At 43.4% G+C, this 21,569-nt stretch overlaps 1 protein-coding gene across 1 annotated transcript in view; it reads right to left on the bottom strand.

Annotated features, from left to right (window-relative positions):
• The window catches only part of DLG2 (discs large MAGUK scaffold protein 2), a 1,272,293-nt gene that overhangs the window by 724,984 nt on the left and 525,740 nt on the right, over positions 1 to 21,569 (bottom strand). The window contains exon 5 of the mRNA XM_033948577.1: positions 19,755 to 19,919. Coding sequence (XP_033804468.1) covers positions 19,755 to 19,919 — 165 coding nt within the window. The remainder of the gene's footprint in view (positions 1 to 19,754; positions 19,920 to 21,569) is intronic.

Raw genomic sequence — 21,569 nt, forward strand, 5'->3', positions numbered from 1 at the left:
TATTTGCCTGAGGGGCAGTTTGGACTCTCTCTAAAGGAGAAGCATTGCTGATGTATTAGTTGTTTCAAATATCCTCAGCCAAGGGGGCTGTTTAAAGACCCAGTGCCGTGAACTGGGTAATAAAAGGACAAACTGTGAACTCTCTAAAGTTAGCAGTGTGTGTTTTCTACTGGGATTATCCAGCGGGAGTCCTCCGGAGAGCGCTCAGACATGCGCCTGGGGCGGGAGCCGGGTTGCCAGCGCTAGGCTTATCCCTGGCCCCGCCACAGTATATGTGAAAAAATGGTGTTACAATTAATACTATTATGGGGTGGGGGCGGAGATTGGGTGGAGATGGGCGGGGTCTGGCCCATGACTTAGCCCAGTGTTCTTCAACTGCCGGTCCACAAAATAATTGTTTTATTTCTGCTGGTCCATAGGTGTCAAAAGGTTGAAGAACACTGCCCTAGACCATGCCTGTCCAACCTACAGCTTGCTGACCAAAACCCAGCCCATCGAGAGTTTTTACCTGGCCTTCAGCAGCTCAGTGGGATGCCTGCTTCCCCCTCCTCAATCAGCTGTCTGCAAGCTTCAGCCACATGGTTCCAAGAATTTGGGTTGGTCTTATATTTTTATGGCTCAAGACTTGAAACCATGAGACCAACCTGTACTTAAAGCAATGTGTGGCTCAAGCTTGCAGACAGCCAAATCATGGAGCAGGAAGAAAGAATCTGGTAGCGTTTCTGCTGCTGGAGCCAGGTAAGGGGAAAGAGAGTGGGGTAAGTGGAGGAGGGGGGTACATGAGAGATTGGATGAAAGCTGGGGGGCATGAGAAAGAGAGATGAAGACAGTAAAGAGGGAGGGGGAAGATGTGCGAAAGAAAGAATGAGACTTGGCGAAGAGCAGCATGAGTGAGTGAAAACGAATGGGTGAAGAGAGAGCGAGCCATAGGAAAGGTTAGCCAAGAAGGGGATCTGGGTGTCACTGTAGACAGTGCGCTAAAACCTTCTGCCCAATGTGCGGTAGCGGCCAAAGGGGCAGACAAGTTGCTGGGAATTATTGGAAAGGGATGGTTAACAAGACTAGGGGTGTTGTAATGCCCCTGTGTCGCTCCATGGTGCGACCTCACCCTGAGTATTGCATTCAGTTCTGGTTGCCTTGTCTTGGGAACTAGAGAGGGTTCAAAGAAGGGGACTGTGGGGAACAACAAGTACAAGGGGGCACTCGGAGAAACTGAAAGGGGATAGGTTTAGAACCAATGCCAGGAAGTTCTTCTTCACCCAGAGAGTGGTGGACACATGGAACGCACTCCCGGAGGTTGTGGTGGGGCAGAAGACACTACAGGGATTCAAAGAAGGTTTGGATAAATTCCTGAAGGAAAAGGGGATTGAGGGATACAGATAGAAGTAAGGATAGGTTTTTTAGGGCAGGGAACACTTGACAGGTCATGGACCTGATGGGCCGCCGCGGGTGCGGACCGCTGGGTGCGATGGACCTCTGGTCTGATCCCGGTGGAGGCAACTTCTTATGTTCTTAAGGGCAACCAAGATGATGGAGGAGTTGGAGTTCTTCTCGTATGAGAAAAGACTAGGGAGGTTAGGTTGGAAGACAAACAGCTGCTGGGAAATTTAATTGAAGTTTACAAAATCCTGAGCGGTGTAGACCAGGTACAGACGGATCGATTTTTTTACTCCATCAAAAATGACAAAGACTGGGATACACTTGATGGGATTGCAAGTAAGTACTTTTAAAGCCAACATGAGGAAATATTTTTTCACTCCAACAATAGTTACGCTCTGGAGCACGTTGCCAGAGGTTGTGTTGAGAGCAGTTGACATAGCTGGTTTGGAAAAAGGTTTGGACAGTTTCCTGGAGGAGAAATCTATGGTCTGTTATTGAGACAGACTTGGGGGAAGCCACTATTTGCCTTGGATTGGTGGCCTGGAATATTGCTACTGTTTAGGTTTTTGTCAGGTATTAATAAAAACAGCTACTGCTGGGTCAGACCAGCGGTCCATCATGCCCAGCAGTCCGCTCATGCGGCGGCCCTCTGCCAAAGACCAGTGCCCTGAGACTAGCCCTATCAGCATACGTCCTTGTTTAGCGGGAACTTGTCTAACTTTGTCTTGAATCCCTGGAGGGTGTTTTCCCCTATGACAGACTCCGGGGAAAACACCCTCCAGGGATTCAAGACAAAGTTAGACAAGTTCCTGCTGACCTGGATTGGCCACCATGAAGACGAGCTAGATAGACCATTTCCCATAATATATAGAATCACCTATAAAATAGCCTTATTAACTTGTAAAGTAAAAATGGTTAAAGTCCCATTATTTTTAGAAAGATTACTTGTCCCTTACACTCCTGCAAGAGCCTTAAGATTTATGAACACATGACGTTGAGAGCAGCGTGGAGCATTCAGTGTGGCTCCCTGCGCTAATACGGTTTAGTAAAAGTAGGGGGGGGGGTATGTTACACAAAATACATTGAATATTTATAACATTGTCTAAAATTGTTATTGTATGGCAGCTACTGTCAGTCTGAATGAAGAATCTAGGTTTTGCAATTTCTTGAATAATTTTTACATTTTAGATTGCATAAGGTCACTTATTTTAATTAAGAAATTACAGGTTTGGATGATATAAAATTATAGATAAATTATTTTGATTTGAATGGCAGGATGTTATAATTATACCCAGAGTCCCTTTATTTCTACCATTCAAATCAATGTACACATAACAGTAGTTTCTTAATTAAATGCATTCACCCATGAGGCTTGCAAACACCAAGAAAATAATCCCAGTCCTCACCCACAGCCTCCATGCTGCAGAAGCTCCTATCAAACTGAAACAGCTTGTTCTATATTCATTGGGTGCTGGACTTAGGCAGTAATGTGCTACCAATTAGGAGTTAATCAAGCATTTTCATGAACTCTGATCTTTCTTTTCTTAAAATAATTTGACAAGAGGTTGACAAGAACCGTGGAGCTCTGTAACACATCCCTAGCCTTAGGAAACCTTTATTTATAGGTCCTTTTACTAAGCCCTACAGAGGTATCTCTCAAACCTTTTAAGCTCCGGCACACTAAATGGAGCAAATGTTTTTCACGGCACATTTTAACTGAATTCATAAAATTGCAAAACCAACAAAAAATTTAATTTGAGAGTTATTTATTTTGGACTCCTTTTACGAAGCCGCATTAGTGGCTTTATTGCGTGCACTAATCCCCGCACTAGCCGAAAAACTACCACCTGCTCAAGAAGAGGCGGTAGTGGTTAGCGCGGCCGGCAAATTAGCGCACGCTATTACGCGCGTTAAACCGCTAATGCAGCTTTGTAAAAGGAGCCCTTAAAGATCTTTAAGCTATGTAATAATTGTAACAACTGTGAAACTATAGTATTTAGAACAGAATTGCTAATCAATGCGATGGATGTGCTTGTTTTTGAGTGCAAATTAACTCACAACGCAGCTCGATAGTCAACAAGCATACATGCATTTCATCGTCCACCATCTGCAGTCGTTCTCTTTTTTTTCTGATTTTATTTCTGACAGAGCTGAAAATCCAAGTTCGCAAAGATAAGAAGATCCAAACTGTACCAAAAACCTTGATTGTTTAGTTGCTCAAGTTAGGATAACTTCTGCATAAAAACTAAAACTAAAATTACTTGCCGTTAATTTTCAAGGACTAATAACGTCAAAGAATGATGCTTGTCTGGGCGGTTGTATCCTTACGCACACACTCTACGCATTGACAGACTCTTGCGTACGAGATGTACATGTCATCTGTTCTACTGTATACTTATGAAGGGAATTTTTTTTAAAAAAAATTCTGGAATCTCTTGAGGCACACCCGTAATCTCTTTGGGGCACACCACGATGCTGTGGCACAATTTGAGAAACACTGCCCTACAGGTTACTGCCAAATGCATTAAAAGATTTTGTGATATTTTACCACATGGGGGGTGGCCTAAGGGATCTAACCAATCAGAATTTTAGGCCACTCACAGTGAATCCCAGATTGCACTGGGAGAGAGGCCTAAGATTCTGGTTGGCCTTGCACCTAAGGCCTATGGGAGGGGCTTTAGGCCCCCCCTCCCTGGTGCATCCCATGATGCATTGGGAAGGGGAATGCCTGCCATTCTTTGGAGGCGGGCCTACTAGCCGGAGGGCGTAAGCACCCTCCAGCCGGCCAATGAAAATAGGTACTGATGGGATCTAGGGGGGGTCAGTGTGGGGGCATGCTTTGGGGGGTTCTGGCAGGAGGGACTGGGCATCCCTCCTTCTGGTGATCTTCGGAGGGGTTCCAGCAGGAGGGACTGGGCATCCTTCCTGCCAGGGGATGTCTCAGGGGGGTGGGTGGGTTTCCGGCAGGAGGGATTGGGCATCCCTCCTGTCAGGGGATGTATCAGGGTGGAAGTGGCAGGAGAAATTTGGCACTCCTCCTGCTTTGGGGTGGGGGGGGGGCTTTGGGGGGAGTGGCCATCCCTCCTGCTCGTTGTCTTCACGGGGGGTTGAATGGGTTTCCTGCCACGGCCATTAAACTGATTGTGGCAGGGAGATTCCTTTGCTGCAATCAGTTTAGTGGCCGGTTTGCATATGTACACATAACAGCATTTTGCTGGCCTACATTTCTGATGCCTATCACAGCCCTAGGGAGATGCCTAGGTCCACCTAAGCTCGCCTAAGGCCACTTCCGGGCGAAACCACATGCATGCCCAGCCCTGTGTGAGCTTAGGTGGCCCTATGCGCCATCCTAGGCTCGCAAAGATACCTACAGTGTAGGCAGCCTGCCTCGGGGTGTTTTTTTTTTTTTTTTTTTTAAATGTGCATCCCAATTGGCTGGTTAGAGAGTGGTAGGATGCCTACCGCTGCCTACAATTGGGACGCCATTTATCGAATTTGCCCTTTGGTGTTCTTTGTGATAGCTTTTCAGGATGCTAGATTGTAAATATCTTACAAACATGACTCTAATCTGAAAGAACTTTTAAGTTCAGCTACTTTCAGACAACCTGTTATGAATACTGGTCGTGACGAGAAGTTTTATACTCCCTGCGGCCCACTGTAGGACATGTGCCATTACTCTTACCATCAGGGAATTTCTTAATCCAGTGGATCAAAAAAGATATGTTTTACATTTTGACACCAACCGTGATACAGATTATGCTGTGCATCATCCGCCCTTGTAAAAAGCTCTATATTGTGTAAACATCTAGGAAATTTCATATCCGTATGAATGAGCAGCGGAGTGCTTTGAAAATATTATTTTTCAGTGGATCTTGTGCCCTGAAGGAATGGCAAATGGTTGTGAAACAATGTCTAGAAATAAGAGCCTTACTCTAATGAGAGGGGTCAAAATGACTTGAAACTCCAAAAACCAGACCTGCTTTCTATTCTCCAGACACCTGAAGGGTTACGGGCTAACTGAGCCCCTTGTACCAAATGTTTGGTTGGAAATTATAAAGAGAGTGTTACGTCAGTAAGTGGGAACTCGTGTGGAAGGTTTTATCCGAATTCACCAGGGTTCAACACCACCAAATGCACCAGCGTGCTTGGCAGATATTACCCACTCACATCATTTTAAAACACTCTGTGGGCTAATCTAAAAATCTATAATTCATAGTGCAAAAGCTTTTTTTAAACTGCTTTTTTTCTTTTTCTCTTTAGACTATAAATGAATGCAAAAATTGTTATCAATCACCCAAAAACCCTGGTGTCTATATAGTGTGAAGAATTAAATTTAAATGGGATTGAAATAAATAAATCAACAATTCAACAGTGAAAAAGCTCATGAGAAATCTAAAGCCTGGTGAATTTTAAACCCTTAATAAAATGGCTGAAAAACAGGAACTTATCTGCAAACCGCTGATTATTATATTACACTAGCTGATACCCCGGCGTTGCACGGGTATTTAATTATAGCAATAACACTGTAAATGGATTCAAATAAAGATACTTTATAGTGGTGAATGAAAGTATTTTTTTACAGCTTAATAAAAAGTACAATATTCAAATTATAAAGTGAAATATTTGACAAAATGAATACAATACAACTAACGCAAAACGTGATTATAAACAACAATTTTAGTTTCACCTCCTGGAGCAAGAACATATAAATTCTTGGGTGAACCCACCCTTGAGCAAGCAAAATAGAGTTGTGGGCCGTGAGACCCCCAGAACATATCACCCCAGGTAGTGAGGGATCTGCATACCAAGTTTCGTCCAAATTGGTCACAGTGAGAATGGCAGCTTTTTACATTTTTCCCATTGACATGAATGGGTGAAATCTGATTTTCTGTTTGTAGCTCCGCCCACGTGTACAGGAGGGCCGCGAGACCCCCAGAACATATCACCCCAGGTAGTGAGGGATCTGCATACCAAGTTTCGTTCAAATCGGTCAAGCCGTTTGTGAATTACTGTGAGAATGGCAGCTTTTTACATTTTTTCCATTGACATGAATGGGTGAAATCTGATTTTCTGTTTGTAGCTCCGCCCACGTGTGCAGGGGGGCCGGGAGACACCCAGAACATATCACCCCAGGTAGTGAGGGATCTGCATACCAAGTTTCGTTCAAATCGGTCAAGCCGTTTTTGAATTACTGTGAGAATGGCAGCGTTTTACATTTTTTTCCATTGACATGAATGGGTGCAATCCGATTTTCTGTTTGTAGCTCCGCCCACGTGTGCAGGTGGGCCGCGAGACCCCCAGAACATATCACCACAGGTAGTGAGGGATCTGCATAGCAATTTTTGTTCAAATCGGTCAAGCCATTTTTGAATTACTGTGAGAATGGCAGCTTTTTACATTTTTTCCATTGACATGAATGGGTGAAATCTGATTTTATGTTTGTAGCTCCGCCCACGTGTGCAGGTGGGCCGCGAGACCCCCAGAACATATCATCCCAGGTAGTGAGGGATCTGCATACCAAGTTTCGTTCAAATCGGTCAAGCCGTTTTTGCGTGATCGCGGCACATACACACACACATACATACACACATACATACCTCCGATTTTATATATATAGATTACATTACATTACATTATTTATTCCTCTTTCTTGGAATTCCTCAAACCCTAATACCACCAGATCCTCCCACAAATTAAAACTATCCTTCCCCTCGCTAAAAGGCATTTCCCACACAGGAAAGCTAGGGACCTCCCTCCACTTCAAAATCACTGAGCTCTGGAACAACCTTACCTCCCCTCTTCGGAACTTGAGCTCTCTCCAAGTTTTCCGCAAACATCTGAAAACCTGGCTTTTCTCAAAAAATGTAAGTCTTCCTCCAATTTAGGAATCAAGGAAACTCTTATATCTTGGCATCCCAAGTCCTCTAAATTTTCTTCACACTTATACCTCTAACCCTCTGTTGTAGTTCCTTCCTATTTCTCCTACTGTAAACCGCGTCGAGCTCTACAAACGTGGAGATGATGCGGTATACAAACCTAAGGATTACATTAGATTAGATTAGGGATTTCTATTCCTCCATTACCTTGCGGTTCAAGGCGGCTTACAAAAGATTTATAAACAGGGTTACAATGGGAGAACAATTGGTTTGTTAGATTGGTAAAGAGTTGATCTTTGGTGTTTCTTTGTTGGTAAGAACAGGGAGGCTTAACAGAAGATTTGTAGACTGGGGTTTCAATGCTTTGCCTATTTTAGTGATTTTGAAGAGTACGTGAGGTTAGGGCTGTTTCAGGAATTTCTTGAAAAGTATAGTTTTTAGTTCTTTTCTGAATGTCTTGTAGTCTGGGGTGGACATCAGAAGGTTGGAGATCTGGTTGTCCAGTCTTGCTGCTTGAGTGGCTAGGGGTGCCAGCTGATTGCCCTACAGAGCCCCGTTTCGTATCCTTCATCAGGGGCAACCTCAGTCTGGAGAATAGAGAGCAGGTCTGGTTTTGGGAGTGTGAAACAATGGCTACCATCAGGGGATCCTGTGCCACACAAGCAGTTCAGTGCATACAGACAGTGTTTGTGATTTTCAGTTTTTGGACTGCTGGTTGGAACAAGAGTGGGATAAGTTAAATGTGTGCTGAAGGTATTTTTGGGGGCCAATGATTTATGGTATGAAGTGGAGCTAGAGAGATTCCACTCACTTCACAAGTGGTTTTCCTAGACATCTGGTAACCCTAGTCAGAGGGAAAGCTGAGGCCAGTGCGAGCAGCAGGCAGAAGAAGCTGCTCACTGCTGGCAAAGATTATTTAAGAGGTACGCAGGGCCAGGCACGGCGGGGAAGAGTGCGAGGGAGTTCATGGTGCAGCAATGCCAGGTGCCACCGTCCCAGGTGCCTCCTTCCTTTGCTAAGCCCCTATATGGATGCGATATCTGGTTAGGGTTACCAGAAGTCCGGATTTCCCCGGACACGTCCAGACGGCTTTTCAAAACCCAGCACTTTGTCCAGGTTTTGAAAAGCCTCCTGTAAATTGCATCGGGCAGGAGGAAATCTGCGTATGCGCAGATTTCCTCCTGCCCGACGAGATCAGGCAGTGGGAATGGGATTGGAGTGGAGCTAGGGCAGGATTGGGGGCGGGCCTGGGGCGTAACGGGGCAGGGCTGGGTGGAACTTGGCGGGCGGGTCTAGGGGGTCCGGATTTTACTATATCTAGTTAACATTTCCTTGTCCATTCCCTGCTCATGTCATGCCCCCAGCAAAATAAAAGCAGAATATAAATAATAATAATAATTTATTTTGTATACCGCCATACCCAGCGAGTTCTAGGTGGTTCACATCAGTTAATCAGAGGTACAAACAATGAAGCCATTGAAGTTAACAGGTTAGGAATGTACAATAAAAAAAGGAGTAGGAAGAGATTCCTGGCCATAGTGGATGGTGGTGAAAGAAAGTAGAAGTAAAGTGTATTAAGAGTTAAATGGTTACCTACCACAAAACACTTCACTGTATTGTGAGGTAAGCATTTTCACATGCACTAAGCATGGCATACCTCTATATAATAGAGCCAGAGAACAGCTTAAAATGCCATCTATGAAATGTCTATCAGGATTCCTAGTTAAAAGCACCATCTAGTGGTAGATGGACAAAAATACAGCCTATTAAAACGGGGGATTTTCAAAGTCAAAACCTTCCTTACCCCATAAAAACTGTTTTAGAAACAATTTTGGGAGCGTTCCACAATGTTCAAGCTGAATTTTCTCCTAGTTGGGAACAGGAAGTAACACTCCAGCATGACTAAAAAAAACTTTTTATGAAAACAAGGAAAAGTTTAACTGAAACTTTTAATTACAATTTCTAGTCTTAAGATTTTGTACGGTGCATGGAAAGGTTCTCTACTGTGATATGGAATTCTCCAGCAGGTAGCAGCTAGTATAGCAGATATAAAAAGAAAAATAATAATTTTCCTACTTTGTATTCTGCTGGATTTATTATTTTTATGTTTGTAGATTTAAAACCTATTTTTTTTGAAACTGCGTTTATATCTGATCCTACCAACTTGTAAAAGCAACCATATCTGTCATTCCCTCTTTATTCCCCTACCTCTAAGTTCTTTGTGTTTTCCCACCTGAGTTGCATGTATAAATCACTTTTCTCCTGAATTTCTGTCATATTTAGATTGTAAGCTCTTCAAGCAGGGACTGTCTCTTTCATGTTTGTTGTAATAAATATTAGTAGTAGCTATCAGTGAGGAAAGCTGGATTCTTCCATAAGAACAGCCATACTGAGTCAGACCAATGATCTATCTAGCCCAGTCTCCTGCTTCCAACTGTGGCCAATCCAGGTCACAAGTGCCTGGCAGAAACCCAAATAGTTATTACAGAGTAAAGCCTTAAAACATCAACTGCGCGTGTCAAGTTATTTATAGCAAAAAGAGGGTTATCCAGTTGATCAAAAATAGACAATTTTAGTGATGAATCTATCAGATTTTAAACGTTATGATAACAAATAGACTACTGTCATCAATTCCTAACATTTGCTTTTTTATATACCGTATTTTTTGCTCCATAAGACGCACTTTTTCCACCTCCAAAAAGGGGGTGGAAAAGTGGGTGCGTCTTATGGAGCGAATACACCTTCCCCCTCCCCCGAATACACCTTCCCCCCCCCCTCAGTACCTTTTTAAAAGTTGTGGTGCTCTCATGCAGGATGGCTGTCTTTGTAAGCAGAGCGGTGCGACTCAGGAGCGCAACCTTTGTGCTTCCTGCCTGGTCCCATGCCGCTCAGTGATTGGCTAAGGCCATTTCTCATTGAGAACTGACATCAGCCAATCACTGAGCAGTGCAGGACCAGGCAGGAAGCACAAAGGTCGCGCTCTTGCATCACGCCGCTCTGCTCTGCTTACAAAGACAGCCCAGGAGATCACCGCAGCTTTAAAAAGGTACCGGGGCGGCTTCGGGCTGACGACTTCCAGGTGCGGGCACCTTCAGACAGGTTCCTTCACTGCAGGAAGCTTTGGGTGTGGGTGGCTTTAGGCTTTAGGCGGGCTGCTTCATGCTGCTTAGCACCAGACACACCAGACGCCCCCCCCCCCCCCCCACTGTAGAGGAGGAAATTTTTTTCCTTGGTTTTTCCTCCTCTACAGGGGGGGTGCGTCTTATAGACCGAAAAATACGGTATGTCTCTATTTGTATTCTTCTTGTCCCCTCTCTGAGCAATTAAACTAGCGGTGGACATATCATAACTATACAGATATCAGTCTTAAGAATCTCTTATGATGTGTATATCATTTCAAGTTCCTGTCTTGTATATTTTTATAATCATTTATGTCCGCCACCTCCTACCAATCCCTATTAAATCTTTATTTGTAATCCTTCAAGTTATTTTTAAATTAATAATACCCATAAATATCTTTTCTATAAAAACATTATAAATCATGTGAACAACAAACTTCTAATTCTGATTGAAAGGGTGCCACCGTCCCAAATAGTAGCAACATTCTAGAACCCCAAAGTATAGTAGGGTTCCGGAATCCCAAAGAGTAGCAACATTCCACGCTAATGATCCCAGGGCAAGCAGTGGCTTCCTCCTTGTCTGTCTCAATAGAAGACTATGGACTCTTACTCCTTTCTTAAACCCAGCTACGCTAACCACTGTAAGCACATTCTCTGGCAATGAGTTCCAGCACTGACGTAGTAAGGTGGGGGAGCGAGGTGGGGGCAGTCTGCCCCGGGCGCTTTATTGCTCAGGGCGCTGAAACCCCTCCTCCTCTCTGCCCCTTCCTTCCCACTCCTCCCCCTAACACACGCGCACCCCTTCCCACGTATCTTTTTAACATTGGTGTGATCAGCCACCAACTTGCTGCCCGTGTCGGCTTTGACACTCTCTCTGATGTCACTTCCGGGACCTGCGCCTAGGAAATGATGTCAGAGAGAGCGCCGAAGCTGACGCGGGTGGCAAGTTGGTGGCTGATCACACCAATGTTGAAAAGATACGGGGAAGGGGTGTGTTCCAGCAGGGGGAGCGGGGATGAGGGCGGGAGAGGGGGGCGCCACTGCTCCAGGTTCCACTAACCCTCGCTACGCCACTGAGTTCCAGAACTTAATTATTCTTTGAGCAAAAAAAGTTTCCTCCTATTTGTTTTAAAAGTATTCCCATGCAATTTCATTGAGTGTCCCCTGGATTTATACTTTTTGAAAGGGTGAAAAGTCAATTCACTTACCCATTCTATAGTACTCAGGATTTTGTAGACCTCAATCATATCTCTCCTCGACTGTCTCTTTTCCAAGCTGAAAAGCCCCAATCTCTCTAGTCTTTCCTCATACAAGAGGAGTTCCAACCTCTTTATCATTCAAATGTGTACTAGAAAGGCTACCCTGGATGGTTATAGAAACAGAAACATGATGGCAGATAAAGGTCAAATGGCCCATCCAGTCTTCCCATCCAAAGCATCCACTATCTCCTCCTCTTCCTATAGGCTAAGGCTCTTTATACCTGCATTGTGATGTCATAGAACTTTATGGTTATAGAAACATGATGGCAGATAAAGGCCAAATGGCCCATCCAGTCTTCCCATCCAAAGCATCCACTATCTCCTCCTCTCCCTTTTGGCTAAGGCTCATAACATTTGCATCTCCTCTTCCTATAGGCTAAGGCTCTTTACACCTGCATTGTGATGTCATAGAACTTTATCGTTATAGAAACATGATGGCAGATAAAGGCCAAATGGCCCATCCAGTCTTCTCATCCAAAGCATCCACTATCTCCTCCTCTCATTAAGAGATCCCAGATGCCTGTCCCACGTTTTTGTGAATTCAGACACAGTCTTTGGCTCCACCACCTCTACCGGGAGACTGATCAATGCATCTACTACCCTCTCTGTAAATAGCTAGTAGTCCTGGCTCCTTTAGCACAATTCTGTTCCATCATATAAAGTTGTGCTATTAAAGCATGTGTAAACATCTAGTGAATAAGGGTTCCAACAATGTCTAGTCAATTTGACCAACTGACTTTCCCACCAAAATTCAAATTGGTGACCAACGGACTGCCCTGTTCCCATTCATGTCAGTGGACCCACTACTTTCAAAGACAAACTGCAGACCTCACAGCATACCCTGAAGAAAGCCATAGCATGATGGTTGAAACCTCGATTTCTACCTGACAAGACGCAGCGAGACCCACAAACCTGCAACAGGCACAATGCCAGCTGCGGAAACCCTGAGAGAGATTCTACATGTTTATCAGCGATATGCATTTTGCATTAAAAAAAACCTGCTTAACACATGTGTTAACATTAGCAGATAATGGAAGATGACTTGTCATTTTAAAAGCATATAGGTACACAGGGTGTTAAAATGTCTTCAGGGTGAGGGCATGATTAAAATGATTAGGGGCTTGTTGACTTACAGTAAGTGTAATAGTTTGGCAATTGGAGGCCCTTTTACCAAACAGTGGTACAAAGTGGCTTTAGCAGGGCCTTAAGTGATCTTGATGCTTTTTTGGAGTGTGTTTCTGTTTCTCTCTATGCGTATTTTTATCTCTATTTTGTTTACTTTAATTATTATTTATTCATTACTTGTTGGAATATTTCATTTCTATCTCTATCTCTACCTCTGTCTTTTTATTTTCATTTTCATACTATTTCTTCAGGTACTTTAGTTAGATTGTGAGCCTTTGGGACAGTTAGGGAATTTCCAAGTACCTATCTTATTGATTTAGTTTTTATTTATTGTATCTTTAATGTATCATTTTTGTAAACCGCTTAGAAACCTCACGGTTATTAGTGGTATATAAGAATTAAATTAAATTAAAATTAAGTGGGTCATTCCCATGTGCTAAGGCCATTTATACCGCTGAGGTAAAATGGTCAATTTTTCTGTTTCCCTTATTAATGTTCATGTGCTAATTTTGCCATGAATGGCTCATGCACTAAGCACGCACTAATCGGTTAGCACATGGCAATGTAATGTAATTTATTTCTTATATACCGCTAAATCCGTTAAGTTCTAAGCGGTTTACAGAGAAAAATACATTAAAGGATACAATGAAATAAGATAAAGAAATAAAGAATTGGTATTTTGAAATTCCCTTACTGTCCCGAAGGCTCACAATCTAACTAAAGTACCTAAGAACAAACAATTTAGCAAATAATAGATAGGAAAATAAAAATAGAGGAAAGGAGATATAAAGCATCCTAACAAGAATACACAGAACTTTCAATAATATACTGTTGAAAACAAAACGTACAATTCCAAAATAATAATGTAATAGAAAGAAACTAATTAAATAGAAAATAATTTTAAGAATTAAATCAAATATAGAAATGTAGAAAGAAAAATAAACATTAGAAGTGAGGAGAAAAGCTGCGGCAACCGATTTGTGCAGAACATAACCACTCTCTGCCCCAGACTTGCCCCTGGAGGGGAAGCGCACGCACATCACCAAACTAGAAACATAGAAACATAGAAAGATGACGGCAGAAAAGGGTTATAGCCCATCAAGTCTGCCCACACTACTGACCCACCCCATTAATTCTGAGTACTAATGACCTAGTTCCTTAACTCGACCCTCGTAAGGATCCTACTAGGGCATCCCATTTATTCTTAAAATCAATAACGCTGGTGGCCTTGATCACCTGCTCTGGAAGCTTGTTCTAGTGATCTACAACCCTTTCTGTGAAGAAATACTTCCTTATGTCACTATCGAATTTCCCTCCTCTGAGTTTGAACGGATGCCCCCTTGTGACCGAGGGTCCCTTGAGAAAGAAGATGTCTTCTTCCACCTCGACACATCCCGTGATGTATTTAAATGTCTCAATCATGTCCCCCCTCTCCCTGCGCTCCTCTAGAGTGTAGAGCTGCAATTTGTTTAGTCTTTCTTCGTACGAGAGACCCTTGAGCCCCGAGATCATCCTAGTGGCCATCCGCTGAACCGACTCAATTCTAAGCACGTCTTTACGGTAATGTGGCCTCCAGAATTGCACACAGTACTCCAGATGAGGTCTCACCATGGTTCTGTACAGTGGCATTATGACTTCAGATTTGCGGCTAACGAAGCTTCTGCAGGATGCCTCAATGTGCTGTGTCAGTGCTTACTGCAGTTCTGTAAAATGGCCTCCTAAAAACACGGTTAACGCACGCTAACAGGCTATAGCAGAAACGTGTTCAAGCAGTTTGCGGTATTTTGCCCATTTCCACTTTGCATATTTTAAAAAATATATATTATGGTGGAGAGTGGGTATTCCTGTGATATCCAGCCAGTGCATTATGATTAGCGCTCACTAACTGAATAAAGCAGAGTTAACACAGGAGCAGTTCGTGCATGCTAATGTACGAGCGGGGAAGAGGGGGGGGGGCTTAAAAGCGCTCAGCCCAGCCAAGAAGAGAATGACGTGGATATGGTTCAATCAAAGATTTGAAACAATGTCAAAAACATGGAATTTCGTTTCTCAAGTTGGCGCTTAGTAAAATAAGATAGCGCTCTTTTCAGCTACAGTGGCAAAATAATGCTCAGAATGTAGGAAGTTGGTTGGTTGGGCTGAGAACTTTTCAGCACCCCTTCGTATGTAATAAAAGTGAAGCAAGTATAGGGCAATCAAGCCATTGTGACATCACTGATGAGGTTGGCTCTTATTGGTGAAATGAGGCATTATGACATCACAATCTCAGCTCTGGAATGTTGCTATGAAGGGGGCGCTGAAAAGTTCTCAGCCCAGCCAAGAAGAGAATGACGTGGATATGGTTCAATCAATGATCTGAAACAATGTCAAAACAGAGAATTTTGTTTCTGAAAATTGGCACTTAACAAAATAAGATGACACTCTTTTCGCTTCAGTGGCAAAATAAAGCTCAGAATTTAGGATGTTGGTTGGTTGGGTTGAGAACTTTTCAGCACCCCTTCGTGTGTAATAAAAGTGAGCTGAGTATAGAACAATCAAGCCATTGTGACATCACTGATGAAGTTGGCTCTTATTGGTGGAATGAGGCATTATGACATCACAATCTCAGCTCTGGTTACCAGACACTGAAACTCTTCACACTACAAGGGAGTGCTTAAAAAGGTTCTCAGCCCAACCAAGAAGAGAATGACGTGGATATGGTTCAATCAATGATCTGAAGCAATGTCAAAACAGAGAATTTTGTTTCTGAAAATTGGCACTTACCAAAATAAGATAACACTCTTTTCAGCTAAAGTGGCACAATAACGCTCAGAATTTAGAAAGTGGATTAATTGGGCTGAGAACTTTACATCACTCCACTCGTACTATTTGGGTTTCTGCCAGGTGCTTGTAACTTAGATTGGTCATTGGTCTGGTTGAGTATGGCTATTCTTATGTGAAGAAAGTATAGGACAATCAAGCCATTGTGACATCACTGATGAAGTTGGCTCTTATTGGTGGAATGAGGCATTATGACATCACAATCTCAGCTCTGGTTCCCAGAGACTGAAAGTCTTCACACTACAAGGGAGTGCTTAAAAAGGTTCTCAGCCCAACCAAGAAGAGAATGACGTGGATATGGTTCAATCAATGATCTGAAGCAATGTCAAAACAGAGAATTTTGTTTCTGAAAATTGGCACTTAACAAAATAAGATAACACTCTTTTCGCTTCATTGGCAAAATCAAGCTCAGAATTTAGGATGTTGGTTAGTTGGGCTGAGAACTTTTCAGCACCCCCTCGTATGTAATAAAACTGAGCTAAGTATAGGACAATCAAGCCATTGTGACATCACTGATGAAGTTGGCTCTTATTGGTGGAATGAGGCATTATGACATCACAATTAGAGAATGACACGGTGGCGGTTTACCCGCGGCCACCGCATTTTAGCCGCGGGTCACCGCCGAAAACGGGGAAGAAAACTAGCAGTCGCTGCGGCGACGGGGACAAGGCCATTCACCGCCCGCGGGGCGGTGAAAATGGGTCTTGTCCCCGCAGTGAGGCATGAAGGATCGCGCGGTCCCCGCAGCTCCTCACCTTAGTTTGTAGATTTTCTTTTTCGGCGACCCGCACGCTATCAAAGAGCCGCTGCTGCTCAGTTTCGATCTTCTGCTCTGACGCAACCGGAAACAGGAAGTTGCAGCAGAGCAGAAGATTGAACACTGAGCAGCCGCGCGTGTGCGGCTCTTTGGGAAAGCGTGCAGGTCGCCAAAAAAGAAAGCCTGCAAACTAAGGTGAGGAGAAGGGAGAGAGCTGGCTAAACACTAGGATCAATTGGGCAGGCGGGTGGGGGCTGCGAGGACCGTGCGATCACCCGTGTTCCCGGCTCAGACTGTAAGGAGGGAGTGAAAGGGAAAAGGATTCTGGGCCAAGGGGATGAAAACGGAAAGAAAAACCCACAGCAGGAAAGAAAGGGAAGGACAGGCAGGTGAGCCAGATGCTAGAAGCAGGGGGGGGGGGGGAAGAAAGAGGGAAAAAAGCTAGATGGGGTTGAAAAGAAGAGACACACTGGTATGGAAGAGGAAGATAGGGGAAATCTGGACACAGGAAGGTAACAGAAAGAGGGGAAATTATGTGCATGGGGCATAGGGACAGAGACAAAAAGGGGACATGCCATGGGGATGGTATATGGACACAGGGGGGGGCAATGGCAGATACATAGGGGAGATATTAGAAAAGTATATAAAATCGTACCCGTTTGAGGCTTTTATGTATGCAGCGGTGACGGTGACGGGGCGGTGAATGGGGTTGCAGTGGCGGTGACGGGGCGGTGAATGGGGTGGCGGTGACGGGGCGGTGAAGGGAATGGCGGTGACGGGGTGGTGCAGAGGATGGTGAGACGGGGACGGGGCGGCGACGGGGACCAATTTTTTCACCGTGTCATTCTCTAATCACAATCTCAGCTCTGGTTACCAGACACTGAAACTCTTCACACTAGGAGCGGGTGCTGAAAAGTTCTCAGCCCAGCCAAGAAGAGATATGGTTCAATCAGTGATCTGAAACAATGTCAAAACATAGAATTTCATTTCTGCAAATTGGCACTTAATGAAATAAGATAACCCTCTTTTCAGTTGCAGTGGCAAATTTAGGAAGTCGGTTGATTGGAGTGAGAACTTTACAGCACCCCTTCCTAAACATTTGCACATGACCTGCACATAAACCAACAGAAGAAGAACTAAAACATACTCGTTCAATCTGGGCTTAGTGTATGGAAAAGTCCCCTGTTAAACTTAGGTTTTACCAGAACTTAGTAAAATAACCCCGTTAACTGCAAAAATTAATACACGATAAGTGCACAGGCCTTGCGGTAACTGTTGCAGTCACACCCCACACGTCCTCTGCAGTTACCACACAGAAAATTCTTTACTATGGGCTCCTTTTACTTAGGTGCGCTAGCGTTTTTAGCGCACGCAGTAGATTAGCGCGTGCTAACCCTGCGTTACGCGGCTAGAACCAATGCCAGCTCAATGCTGGCGTTAGCGTCTAGCGTGAGCTATTCCGTGCGTTAAAGCCCTAATGCAGCTTAGTAAAAGGAGACCTATGTGTTATGCGTTTTGTTTTTTTTCTTTATTATTTATTTGGATTTTTTTTACTGCTTTTTTGGAGGAATTCATTCAAGGCAGTGTGCAGAAAGAATAAGTCAAACATAAGCAACAGACAATTGTGGCCGTAAAAATATTCAAATAACAATACAAAGTATTATAAAGATGGAACATATCGACAAATAGAATAGAATAGCAGAAGTTACAAAATAAGGGACTAATTTACCCCCAAACAATACAAAAATGTGAACAAGTAGAAAAACTAACATATACCTCACAAAGGGATCCTTTTATTAAGGTGTGCTAACTGATTTAGCACGTGTTAAATGCTAAGATGCCCATAGGACAGGGGTAGGCAATTCAGGTTTTCAGGATATCCACCATGAATATGTAAGAGATGGATTTGCATGCACTGCCTCCTTGAAATGCAAATCTATCTCATCTCATATTTATTGTGGAGATCCTGAAAACCTGACCTGGCTCCGGCTCTCAAGGACCGGAATTGCCTACCCCTGCCATAGGATATAATGGATGCCTTAGCATTTAGCGTGCGCTAAATCGGTTAGCACACCTTAATAAAAGGACCCCCCCAAATACTTCACTGAATGAAAATGCATGATATTATACTATCTTGTCCAAATAGCAATGATGTTTTATTTCAGGGATCTCAAAGTCCCTCCTTGAGGGCTGCAATCCAGTTGGGTTTTCAGGATTTCCCCAATGAATATGCATTGAAAGCAGTGCATGCACATAGATCTCATGCATATTCATTGGGGAAATCCTGAAAACCCGACTGGATTGCGGCCCTCAAGGAGAGACTTTGAGACCCCTGGGCTAGTCCTAATGAATATGCATGAGAGAGATTTGCATAGAATAGAAGTGACAGGCATGCAAATCTGCTCCATGCATATTCATTAGGGTTATCCAGAAAACCTGATTGGCCTGGTGGTTCTCCAGGACAGGGTTGGAGACCACTGTTCTAGAGCAGTGGTTCCCAACCCTGTCCTGGAGGAACACCAGGCCAATTGGGTTTTCAGGCTAGCCCTAATGAATATGCATGAAGCAAATTTGCATGCCTATCACTTCCATCATATGCAAATCTCTCTCATGCATATTCATTAGGGCTAGCCTGAAAACCCGATTGGCCTGGTGTTCCTCCAGGACAGGGTTGGGAATCACTGTGATGTCTAGACAGAGCTATTGGCAGAATTTGGGCATCAACTTTGCATCCTTTGCAACCAGGGTTTTTTTTTAGAGGAATTCTGTGAAGATTTTTTTTTTTTTTTTTAAATTCTTATGAGGCTAGAACAGGGGTGGGCAACTCCAGTCCTCGAGGGCTGTAATCCAGTTGGGTTTTCAGGATTTCCCCAATGAATAGGCATTGAAAGCAGTGCATGCACATAGATCTCATGCATATTCATTGGGGAAATCCTGAAAACCCGACTGGATTGCGGCCCTCAAGGAGGGACTTTGAGACCCCTGTTTTATTTGAAAAAAAGGATCTCACACATCCAAACCTCAGGCATGAAAGTCTGTTAGTTGACACTGGTCTGTCATTGATCCTAAAAACCTTCTTTTATTTTTATTATTATTAATTTTTTAAAAAATTATTTTTGAATAATCTTAGAGCCTTTGGATGAAAAAATGTATCTAAATTATATTTCATAAAAATATTATGAATCTTCTTTGCTGAAAGGCGACATGAAGCATGAACTTTATAAAGGCTTTTCCAGATGTTCAAATGGGTTTCACCTAATAACAATTGACAGAGACAGACAGGTAAAACATCTTGTAAAAAGAAGGAACCGCACCGCAACCTGAACCACAAAATGATAGAGTGCTCCTGGTACCCTGGTAGGATCAGGGTTTTTGTTTGCTTGTGGCACCAGTGATAAGTGTTGGCCCAGTTACTGACCTTTAGTGGGGAGATGTGGGATTGCAAGACGTATCCATGAACATTTTCTATTTGAGATAAGTTCTTTTCTGACACATGAACCAGTTCTGGGCTTCTCACATCGTGGGTTAATCGGGGGAAAGTGTGATCATGTGGAGGAGAATCGTCATCTTGATAGCGATACTTCTGCAAAAAAAAGAGATAAAAACAGGAATTGGTACATATAAGGATACTTTACTGCTTTGTCAAAAGACAACTCCTGTCTCCTGCTCTATGCAAACATGGGATTTTTCTGGAAGCTTCTGAGTTGGCAAGTGACATATAATCTACACAATGTTGGATTCGGGAAGGGGAAATTCTGTCCCATCCATATGTTTTAAATGTTAGCGAGTGAATACTCAAAGAAAAATATCTAGATAACACAAGAGTTATCCTTATTTCACTTAGTGGCAACAATCCAGGGACATTCAGTGGCATGGGTAGTCCCAGCAGCTAGTGATATGCAGACCACTAACCAAATAACTATCCAGATAAAGTTAGGATAGCGATTTGAAAATCACTGCTATCCAGACAACTCAGTCACTCCCCATTCCACCTGAATATTCAGCACCTGCCACAATCTAGATAACCAGCATTGAATATCTGGATTTTATTTAACCTCTGCAGTGGCATTTAAAAAAACCCCAACTGGCCACAATCCTTATTTCTGGATCTAAAATGAAGAGAATGAATTCTCTCAATAAATTCAGAGCTGAATTAACCACAAGAGGTTCCTATGTTTGACTGAAAATAGAGGCCAAATTTAGGCTCCCACTGTTCCCTCTAAGCCAGGGGGTCTCAAAGTCCCTCCTTGAGGGCCGCAATCCAGCTGGGTTTTCAGGATTTCCTCAATGAATATGCATGACATCTATTTGCATGCACTGCTTTCAATGCATATTCATTGGGGAAATCCTGAAAACCCGACTGGATTGCGGCCCTCAAGGAGGGACTTTGAGATCCCTGCTCTAAGCTGAGTGAGTGTCCTCCAATTGCACTGCTACCAGTAGGGGGTGGTGTGTTTTTAATATTTATGGAAAAGCAGGTTCCCTAGAGCAGTGGTCCCAACCCTGTCCTGGAGGACCACCAGGCCAATTGGGTTTTTCAGGCTAGCCCTAATGAATATGCAATCTCTGGATATGAATCCGATCAAGAACTTGGGCACAAGACGGCCTGGGAGACATACAAGAGACATCCAACATCAAAACATGAGTTGACTGAGTCACATATTACAGCTTGGAACTGCGTTGTCACCCCAACAAACTGGTTCACACTGTCATTTCTGAAATGACAGTGCACACGGATGGGATAAGCAATATGAAAGGTATAAAGAAGCTTGCACAGCCAGAGGAGACTCGAGCAGTTTGAAATATGGAAGAGATTTACCACCTTTCTGTGAGTTACAGAGCTTAACTATTCTTTGAGTGAAAAAATAGTTCCTCCATTTGATTTTAAAAGCATCGCCCTGTGTTTATATTCCATCATGTATTGTGTTACTAGTGCACATGGTTCCTATATAACGTTATATTCTTGCAATATTCCCAGCAGGTCGAGGCAATGGGGCCAATATTCAGACTTTGAGATAGAAACCGACTAACTCCTGCGGTTAGCGCTGAACCTGGCTATTCAATACTGGGCCGTTTCCGGTGACCGGCATGAAATATCTGGTCTATTTCTGGCTGGTTCAAACTTAGCTGGCTAAGACAATTTTAAGCGCTGGCCAGTTAAGTCGTAGTAGCCAAAGACAGATCAGCTATTTGTGCTGTCCAATTTGGCCACTAAACTTGGCCAGTTAGTGCT

This window comes from Geotrypetes seraphini, chromosome 6, assembly GCF_902459505.1.
Source record: "Geotrypetes seraphini chromosome 6, aGeoSer1.1, whole genome shotgun sequence".
Taxonomy (NCBI): domain Eukaryota; kingdom Metazoa; phylum Chordata; class Amphibia; order Gymnophiona; family Dermophiidae; genus Geotrypetes; species Geotrypetes seraphini.